Genomic DNA, 9750 nt, shown 5'->3' with positions numbered 1-9750 from the left:
TGATGGGAAAGCATTGATGATTGAATAAAATATTTTGCGACTAATGAACACCCTGTTGCCAATTCTAAGTCAGTAAAGAAGTTTCACTATGAATGGGTTCTTGATTCGAGATTTCTGATATGAAAATCAATACGTTGAGTAACGACTGATCTACTTTTTACCAAATGCAACCTTATCATTTTTAGTATTAGATATTCTCAGCTGTATTCCTTGACGTTAAAGCCATCTTAAACTTATCGTTCAATTGAAAATAGCAGGGCCGTAATAAGCCCCTACCATTGTAATGCAACGAATAAGTTGTATACTTCAGAGATATATAATTACGTTTATTAACCTTAACGTCTAGATTACAACTAACAATTCTACTTACTTCCTACTTATACTATCCTATTCTGCAATAAACTTATCTCTAAACTGCTCGAATAAACGAGTTGTACCCCGCTGGGCCGCTCTGCCTTTCGAGCAGGGATCGATCAGTTGATGATTGTAATGATCATCAACTTAGCGATCCCGCTTCAGCCATAACTATATGTCGTCATCGGCGGTTTGCCGGAAGCGACCGAGTGTTGGCCGGTAGTGGCTGGAAGTGGCCGGGTGTGTACCGCTAGTGGCCGGGTGTGTGCCGGCATGGGCGTGGGTGTGCCGGCATCGGCGTATGTGTGCCGGAAGCGGCCGGGAGTGTGCCGAAAGTCGCCGGATGTAGGTCGGAAGTGGCCGGCTGGTTCCCAGTATCGGCGGGTGTTTGCCGGAAGTGGCCAGATGATTGCTGGAAGTGCTTTAAAAACAGAGAGAGCGAGAGAGAAAGAGCGAAAACCAATCTTAGGGGTACAATCGAACACACACACACACACACAGACACGCACCACTCGTTCGTTCTGATGCTATCAGCGGCACCGTATCGGGGTGCGCGCCCGAGCGAGATCTTGTCTGGGGTGTGCTGCGTATGCGTGCTGAATGGGCCATCGCTCAAGGGCCCTTGACTACTTTCAGTTTCGTACTGTCAGCCGCTCTCGGTGGATGCACAACTTCGAAGCAGCGACAAGGGTTTTGCGTTGTACTTGAAGGTGTGTTGGCGATTGTTCGGTTGTTGTTGCTGTACGGTCAGCAGAGCGCGATAAGAGCCGGGCTAGGGCCGCGTGGTGGCCAGACTAGGGAGGCTCGACACTCGATCTGCTGCGTACGATCGAAGCTTATCCCGCTTATCTCGCCTGGCAACTGCTGTGGATGTGGATTGCTCGGTTTCGGCTCGGTACGATCCTGGATTCTGTATAAACGCGGAGCAACACCGAAGCGATGTTCTCCCGGTTGGTGCTGTCCCGTAGCTACCACTCGTCGAAAGGAGTGTTTGGCTACCGGCCCCGGCCACCGTCTAGCTATCAAGGTAAGCAGATGTATCAGGGGACGGTTATCCTGCTATCGAAGACAATGTGCCGCATATGTGTGTGTGTGTGTGTGTGTATGTGTGCGCTTTGCGCTCATACGTTGTGGCTTATCAAAGCCGGTTAGGGCCGGCTAACCAGCCTGGCATGGCTCAGACCGTAGCTAGCGATCTGGCGCCGCTCTCTGGATAGATATCATTGTTTATGCAGGCTGCTCTTCACTGGCTGACTGAATGCCGCCATTGTGCCGCCTCCTGGTCATCGCTGAAATCTCACATTTTCTTCTTCCCCCACCAACAGGGGTCAGCGCACAGGTACTGGAGCAGCGGCAGCGAAACAGTAATGCGTATCGCTGGATAGAGGCCTACCGTAACCATGGCCACCGGATGGCAACGATCAATCCGGTCCCGTTCGGTGACACCTCGACCACGGCACCACGGGAGCTCGATCCAGTTCGTTACGGTCTGGCGAGTGGTGATCGTATCGATGCCGGCGGACTGCTCTCTGTTGCTGCCCCGTCAGCGGTCGGTGAGCTCGAGGCGCTACTGCGCACGCTATACTGTGGTAGCTGCAGCATCGAGCTGGCCCACATCGAGTCGGAGGAGGAGCGCGAGTGGCTGATCGAGCGGTACGAACGGTTGCTTACCGAGCGGCCGCTCACCGATGCGGATCGGCGCGATATCGCCGAGCTGATGCTCAAGTCGCAGGCCTTCGACAACTTCCTTGCCATCAAGTTCCCGACGGTGAAGCGGTATGGTGGTGAGGGTGCGGAAAGCATGCTGGCATTCTACCGGGAACTGTTCCGGTGCGCGGTCGAGGTGGCTGGCCTGCGCAACATCGTCATCGGAATGCCGCACCGGGGGAAGCTGAACGTGCTGACCATCCTGTTCGGTACGCGACCGGCCAAGATCTTCCGCAAGCTGAAGGGCTACCCGGAGTTTCCGCCGGACGCGAAGGCGATGTGCGACATCGCGAGCCATTTCCGTGAGTATCGAGGATCAACCGAGCTAGGAGGAGTTACGCGCATCCTGTCGCGTGTCCAAACATCTCATTTGCCTCTGCTTTCAGATACGTCGACGGATATCAGCTGGAAGGGGGGCAGCTTTCACCTGAACATGATCCACAATCCGTCGCACTTGGAGGCGGTCAATCCGGTGTCGATGGGGAAAGCACGGGCGAAGCAGTTGGCCCTGCGCGATGGACCGTACGCGAGCAGTGGTCAGGAGGCGGGCGCCCGCTCGCAGGCACTGAACGTGCAGGTGCACGGTGATGCGGCCTTCCCGGGCCAGGGTATCAATCAGGAGTGTCTGATGATGGCCGAGGTGCCGCACTTTGAGGTCGAGGGCACCATTCACCTGATAGTGAACAATCAGGTTGGCTTCACGACACCGGCCGACCGGGGCCGCAGTACGCGCTACGTGTCCGATCTCGCCAAATCCATCATGGCACCGATAGTGCACGTGAACGCCGACGATCCGGAGGTATGGGATCTCAATAGAAACACACACACACACCTCATGCCCTACTGACGTAATCGACGATACATTTTCCCAAATGGCAGGCACTGACGTACGTAACGCAGCTTGCGGTCGAGTATCGGCAGCGCTTCGGGAAGGACTTTTTCATCGATCTGAACTGCTTCCGGCGCTGGGGCCACAACGAGCTCGATGATCCGACCGTGACGAATCCGCTGCTGTACGAGGCCATCCACGGTCGACCCTCGATACCGGACGCTTACGCGCAGCGGCTAATCGAGCGAGGTATACTCGATCAGCCCGACGTTGAGGCCATGTCCAAGAGCCACCAGAACGTGCTGATGGCTGAGCTGCAGGCGTACGAGCAGTACGAACCCGAGCGCTCCTACTTTCAGCAGCAGTGGAGTGGGCTGGAACAGCCTGGCAACGAGGTGACGACCTGGAACACCGGGCTCGACTATCGGCTACTCGATCACATTGGGCGGGCGAGCGTTACCTATCCGGAAGACTTTGTAAGTAGTTCGAACCGACCCGACGGACTCTCTCTCTCTCTCTTTCTTTCTATTTTTCTACACCATACACCTACTACATTAATTCTCCTTCTCCTCGGTTCCAGAGCATCCATCCGCACGTGAAAAAGACGCATGTCGATGGTCGGTTGAAGCGGTTAAGCGAGGGGCAGCGCATCGACTGGGCGACGGCGGAAGCGCTCGCGATCGGTAGCCTCATGTACCAGGGGTACAATGTGCGGCTGAGCGGAGAGGACATCGGACGAGGTACGTTTGCCCACCGCCACGCCATGCTCGTCGATCAGCGCACGAACGAGATCTACATTCCGCTGAACGATCTGACTGGCGGTGGACCGGGGTCCGGGCAGCTCGAGCTGGCCAACAGCATCCTATCGGAGGAGGCGGTGCTCGGCTTCGAGTACGGCATGGCCATCGACAACCCGTCCACGCTCGTCCTGTGGGAGGCCCAGTTCGGTGACTTCTTCAATGGTGCCCAGATCATCATCGACACCTTCCTCGTCAGCGGTGAAAGTGAGTGTGTCTCGCCACTGATCTAGTGATTTTTTTTCCGTAATTCGCTTCCCCTCTCGTCTTCCCTTTGCCATAGCCAAATGGATGGTGTGTAATGGGCTGGTGATGCTGCTGCCGCACGGCTACGATGGGGCCGCTTCGGAGCACAGCTCCTGCCGCCTCGAGCGCTTCCTGCAGATGACGGACTCTGGTGAAGCGCATCCGGACGGAGACGACGTGAATCTGCAAATCGTGAACCCGAGCACACCGGCCCAGTACTACCACGTGCTGCGACGCCAGCTGATACGCAACTTCCGCAAGCCGCTCGTTGTCGTCGCACCGAAGACGTTGCTCCGGCTATCCGACTGCGTCTCGACGCACGTCGACTTCGCACCCGGAACATATTTCCGGTCGGTGCTACCGGACGAGTTGGTGCAGGAACCGAAGCGGATTCGCCGGGTGGTGCTGTGCAGCGGTAAGCACTACTACACGCTCAACCAGGAGCGGAAGTCACGCCAGCTCACCGATGTGGCGCTGGTGCGGCTCGAGTCGCTCTGTCCCTTCCCGGTGCAGGCACTGCAGGACGAGCTGGCCCGCTACACGAATGCCCGCGAGTTCCTGTGGAGTCAGGAGGAGCATCGGAACATGGGCGCCTGGACGTTCGTGCAGCCGCGCTTTGAGAACATGTGCGAAAGAAGGGTAAGTGTAGAGCGTGGACTGCGAGCCGGCCAAGACATGTATCTTAATATCCCTCTCCATTTCCATTGGCTACACGCGGGCCACAGATTCAGTATCGCGGACGTCCCGAAGCGGCAACGGTAGCCGTCGGTGTTGGTCCATGGCATGCAAAGCAAGCAGAGGAGATAATCAACACCACCTTCCAGTAAACGGGGCCGCAGCACCATTAAAACGTTTCATTATTGCTCAACAGCGCTGTTGACGGCGCCATTCGGTGTCATTCCGTACACTAGGATCCTTTCTTTACAAAGGGTAACAAGGGTGATATCACACATCGTTTGCTTAGCAGTGCTAATGGAGAACGATACAGCAAGCCTCCAGGGCAAAACGAGTAGGTATTTGTATGAGTAAGACATGCAGATATGGGAATTCGAGGCAATTACATACTTCCAGCGTATTTGCTACAGTACCTAGCGTTGTATTGTGGTTTCACAATAAGCTGGCAGCTTAAAGGCTCGTGACGCGAGCAAACTATCGATGCTAGATTGCTAAATTATCTCATTAAATATGATGACCTGGTGTGGTGAGTTGTAGGATTGAGTAAATCGGCGCGAATCCGAGATATGCAGAGTGAGGAAGGCGCCTCGGCAGCGTGCAGGCCACTCACTCGCTGAATGCTGCCAACGAGGGTACATGGCGTGCGAGTGTGTTAATGTAGTCAAACGTCTGCAAGATGAGCTTGTCGTCGGTCCGATAGATCGCTTCGAACCCACCGTGCAAGACGGCCACGTACGGTAGGCCACTGTCGGCGAGAAACTTCGCAAACAGCATCGCACTGTCGTGCGACACACTCACCACGATCACGATCGGGGGTGGCTGACGGCGGCGCAGATAACCCTCCAGCTTCGGTACTGCGAGCATCTCGAGCCGGGCCTCTTTCAGCGAGACCGAGCTGAACGGTACGTTCACGCTGTTCTCGATCGCCGCTCGCCGGTAGTCGAGATTGCTGCGAATGTCGAGGATGGCCGTACCGGTTGGCCGATCGCGCAGCAGCCGTATCAGATCGTACACGCTCAGCCGTGGGTGCAGTTCGCCCTGCACCTCCCGCAGATCGTCTTCGGTGTAGTTCAAGTCCTGTAATATGTGTTGCGACGAGACGGACATTAAACGGGAATTAGCTCCGTTGAAGGGCAGGAATGGATTCCTGTTGGAACAGGTGCACTTACAAACTCCTCGGGTGCCTCCTCGTGCAGCGCATACTTCCTGTGGACGATGCTCTTCGGTGTGAACTGGTACATCGTCTCCGAGTCGTTCACGCACGTCTCGATCACGATGTCGGGTAGGTCGCTGAACAACAGGATGCATTCGTTGAACCCGGACTTGAGCAGCGTGCTCTTCAACTGCCGCAGGATCGCGATACCGATAAACAGCGGGTACGAGCTGTCACCCAGTATCAGTTTATCCCAAAGATGGAATATCTTATGCAACGGGAACACATCTGTAAAGCAGACAGAAAAAGAAAAGATGAGAGAGAGAGAGAGAGAGAGAGCGACCACTATACCGGCATCGGCACAACTTACGACTGAACATCGTTAGAAACCAGGGAATGGCATACAGTTCGGGGATGAAGTTGATGCCGTGAAGGTGGCGCGCCAGCATCGGCTCGTGAAAGAATATCAATTGAAAGAACTTCACCAGGTACTCCTTGATGATGGCCGAGTTATCCTTCAGGAAGAACAGGTGCAAGTACTTGGGAATAAACTTGTACAGGCTGAGGAAGGCGCGCTCTTCGTTGTTAAAGTTGAGATAGAGAAACGGTGCAGTGAGCGAGTCCAGCCCCTGCCAGTACACGTATTGCGGGTGTGCCGTTACCCAGGCCTTGAGCAAACGCTTCAGCTTTGCGTGTCCCTCCGGTGCCGACAGCAGCTCGTTATACTGGTGACACCGCGGTATGTCCACCTCGATCTGCCGATCGGTATGCGTCGGACTGCACTTGTCCAGCCGCTCGTACAGCCCGTTCTCGACTACGCCGAGCAGGCAGGCCCACACCTGCCCGCGGAACAACGACGGAATGTCCTTTGCGGCAAACGAGCGCAACAGATCGTGCGTGTAGGGGTAGCCGGCAAGCAGCGTGTTGAGCAGTATCATCCGGTGAAACTGGTAGATCATGTCACGCTCACGAATCACCAGCGGCAGTTCTGTCTTGAAGATAGGCGACTCGAGGTAGCTATCGGTGTTGTAGATCAGTGGCAAGTAGTCCTCTTCCGGTACGGTGCCCAACCGCTCCATCAGTGTGTTGAAGTTGAGGAATATAATCCGGTTATCGTGCAACAGGCTCTGGCTTTTCGGCGCTGAGATAGACTTTCCGTTCAGCAGCATCAGGCTGGAAAGAGGGAGGGAATTGGTAATAACCTTCAGTAGCACTTGCAGGGCACACTCGTTTCTTACTTTGGCAGCAGCAGGATGGGCGCTTCGCTCTTTATCAGTCCTTCCTTCTTCAGCTCCTGCTGCACATCCCCACCGGCAAGCTGCCAAAGGTAGTAAATCTGGCCTAGTGACAGATGCTTCTCGACGAGCGTTAGACCGCTCTGGTCCACCGGTGATAGTTCGACGTGGCGCAAAAAATCAAAGACCGGATCGTCCAGCGCATCACGTGCAAGCGGTCGCCGGAATGGCGATACGGCTAGACACTCCTGCACGATTCGCTTCAGTGCCGCATCCAGCGCCTCGTACACATCGAGCCGCTCGTGCTCGCGCGCTATCTTCTCGAACACGTTATGCGTGTTGACAAGACTAAGCACCTTTCGCACGATCTGCGACAGCTTCAGTGATTCCCACAACCGGCAGCCGAGGGCCAGCTCGGCCAGCATAATGCCCAGGCTCCACACGTCACTTTTTGGGTTTTCGCGACTGCCCAGCAACACCTCCGGTGCCTGATAGCGCACGTTACCGATCGGGAAGGAAACGTACCGCCCGGCGTAAGTCATGTGGTACAGGCCGTAATTGTACAGCTTGATGTTGAACTCGCGGCTGACGAGTACGTTGGCGGGCTCGAGATTACGGCACACCAGCCCGTGCTGGTTCAGATGGTTCAGCGCCTTCAGCACCTGGTAGCCAATTCGGAGCAGCGTTTCCTGCTTATTGTTCTCGCCAATGAACGTCTCCGCCAGCGAACTACCAACATACTCCTGTACGATGATGGTACGCTCTGAAAGTAAAGCACAACGTCAGTCTACACACGCATCCGTCAGGTTGGTTACGCAGCCCGTGCCAATCGGAAATCCTTACCATGTTTGCCGCGAATCACGTCCAGATAGAGGCACAGGTTCTCATGACGCAGCTCATCGGATTTGAGCAGCTGCGATCGACCAAAGATGCCGATCGAGTTCGGCGTCAACGGTAGCCCATTGGTACCGCAACAATCGTCATTCGGGTGCGATTTGGCGAAAAACGTCGAAACCGAGACGCGCGAGTTCAGCTTGGCCGGTATTTTCATGTTGCTCGTGCTACTCTTACGACTACTAGTGCTGGTTTTGGGATATTGGTCACCCGGATTGGTTAAAAACTGCAGCTCGATCGGCATGCTACGGATCGGTTGTTAATGGTGGGCGTAACTGCCCGATAATCTGCCGCCGATAATTGAGCTTTGTTAATGAATCTTGCCTTTATTTTTCCGGTTCTGCCTTCGAGATGGTATATTGCCTTTGGTTCATATTTTTTTTCACCGGCGAATCTGTGTTTGATATTAATTACAAAGGTTTTAATTACATCCAAAGGTCTTGACGTCCTTGACGATCAACAGCTACAACAACAATGAAATAGTAAACATCATTAAGCCTGCCACAGACCGCAAGCGGCGCGTGCGGAACGTTTCGCCGCGTACGAATAGAATGTATGGGATTGTACTGGGCAACACATACCGCACGCGTGCGGTGCGTGCGGATCCGTGCGGACCTTGCGGCAAAATCAAGGTACTTTAAAAAGACAGGTAGCTTTATCCAGAACAAATCCTCGATCGTATTTTAGAAAAAACTTCAGAGTTTGACATTCACGGGATGGTGTGATGTTTACTTCGGGAACGCTCTTTTCGGAGCTGTTTTCGCTTTTCTGTGGTATTACGACAGTTCAAATTCACGAAAAGTGGCACGAAAGTTAAAGTTTATGCAAATATTCTCAAAATTCTTCATAGTGTTTCAATATGGTATCGGTCCGTAGGTCTTGCCACCCGGCCTAGAACAAAAGCTAGCTAGCGTTCCTGGACCGTGTTCACTCGCTGTAAAACACAACTCGGTCGCTCGAATGATCTTAAATAGAGAGATGAATCATTTAAACATTCGAAAAAGAGTGAAATCAAGTACTTTCCCTGATAAAACCACCAAACTTGCCCACATCTTCTTCTTCTTCTTCTTGAAACTCACGTGGTTTTGTTGATAAAAAGCGCCCTGCTATGAATGTCAAACAAATTGAAAATGGTGACCTGTCAAAGCGGTTAAGAAGCTACCTGTCTTTTTAAAGTACCTTGGGCAAAATGCAAAAGTTTGCATTTTGACGCGGCGAAACGCGGCGAACCGCGGCGAAATCCGGTGGATTTGATTTGGCAGTTGGATGTAAACAAAATGAGTGTTTGCATTGTGATCATGGAATCATGTTATTGATAATAATATGTATAGTATAATATGATAATTAATAGAAATTTAATATTTTGTTTTCGTTAACAATTCGTGTTTTCGTAAACATTGTTTGGTTTATATCGATAGGTTCAACACAAGGTACTTTAAAGAGACAGGTAGCATCTTAACCGCTTTGACAGGTCACCATTTTGAATTTGTTTGACATTCATAGCAGGGCGCTTTTATAAACAAAACCACGTGAGTTTCAAGAAGAAGAAGAAGAAGAAGATATGGGCAAGTTTGGTGGTTTTATCAGGGAAAGTACCTGATTTCACTCTTTTTCGAATGTTTAAATGATTCATCTCTCTATTTAAGATCATTCGAGCGACCGAGTTATGTTTAACAGCGAGTGAGCACGGTCCAGGAACGCTAGCTAGCTCTTGTTCTAGGCCGGGTGGCAAGACCTACGGACCGATACCATATTGAAACACTATGAAGAATTTTGAGAATATTTGCATAAACTTTAACTTTCGTGCCACTTTTCGTGAATTTGAACTGTCGTAATACCACAGAAAAGCGAAAACAGCTC

The 9750-nt window shown here is 52.8% G+C and overlaps 2 protein-coding genes across 2 annotated transcripts; one reads left to right on the top strand and one right to left on the bottom strand.

The window, feature by feature from the left end:
• The first annotated feature begins 395 nt into the window (after window positions 1-395).
• LOC125949909 (probable 2-oxoglutarate dehydrogenase E1 component DHKTD1 homolog, mitochondrial) lies at window positions 396-5087 on the top strand. Its single transcript, XM_049677389.1, has 7 exons — window positions 396-1381; window positions 1680-2363; window positions 2448-2860; window positions 2941-3366; window positions 3471-3894; window positions 3971-4572; window positions 4659-5087. The coding sequence occupies exons 1-7, from the start codon at window positions 1294-1296 to the stop codon at window positions 4758-4760; spliced, it is 2739 nt and encodes a 912-aa protein (XP_049533346.1). The 5' UTR covers window positions 396-1293; the 3' UTR covers window positions 4761-5087.
• A 125-nt stretch (window positions 5088-5212) lies between these two features.
• On the bottom strand, window positions 5213-8348 carry LOC125949910 (TBC domain-containing protein kinase-like protein). Its single transcript, XM_049677390.1, has 5 exons — window positions 7840-8348; window positions 7000-7759; window positions 6132-6934; window positions 5778-6049; window positions 5213-5685 (listed from the first exon to the last, which is right to left on the bottom strand). The coding sequence occupies exons 1-5, from the start codon at window positions 8132-8134 to the stop codon at window positions 5215-5217; spliced, it is 2601 nt and encodes an 866-aa protein (XP_049533347.1). The 5' UTR covers window positions 8135-8348; the 3' UTR covers window positions 5213-5214.
• Window positions 8349-9750: the final 1402 nt, after the last annotated feature.

Source organism: Anopheles darlingi, chromosome 2 (genome assembly GCF_943734745.1).
Source record: "Anopheles darlingi chromosome 2, idAnoDarlMG_H_01, whole genome shotgun sequence".
Taxonomy (NCBI): domain Eukaryota; kingdom Metazoa; phylum Arthropoda; class Insecta; order Diptera; family Culicidae; genus Anopheles; species Anopheles darlingi.
Note: the sequence above shows the minus strand (reverse complement) of the source record. Positions and strands in the feature narration are given on the sequence as shown.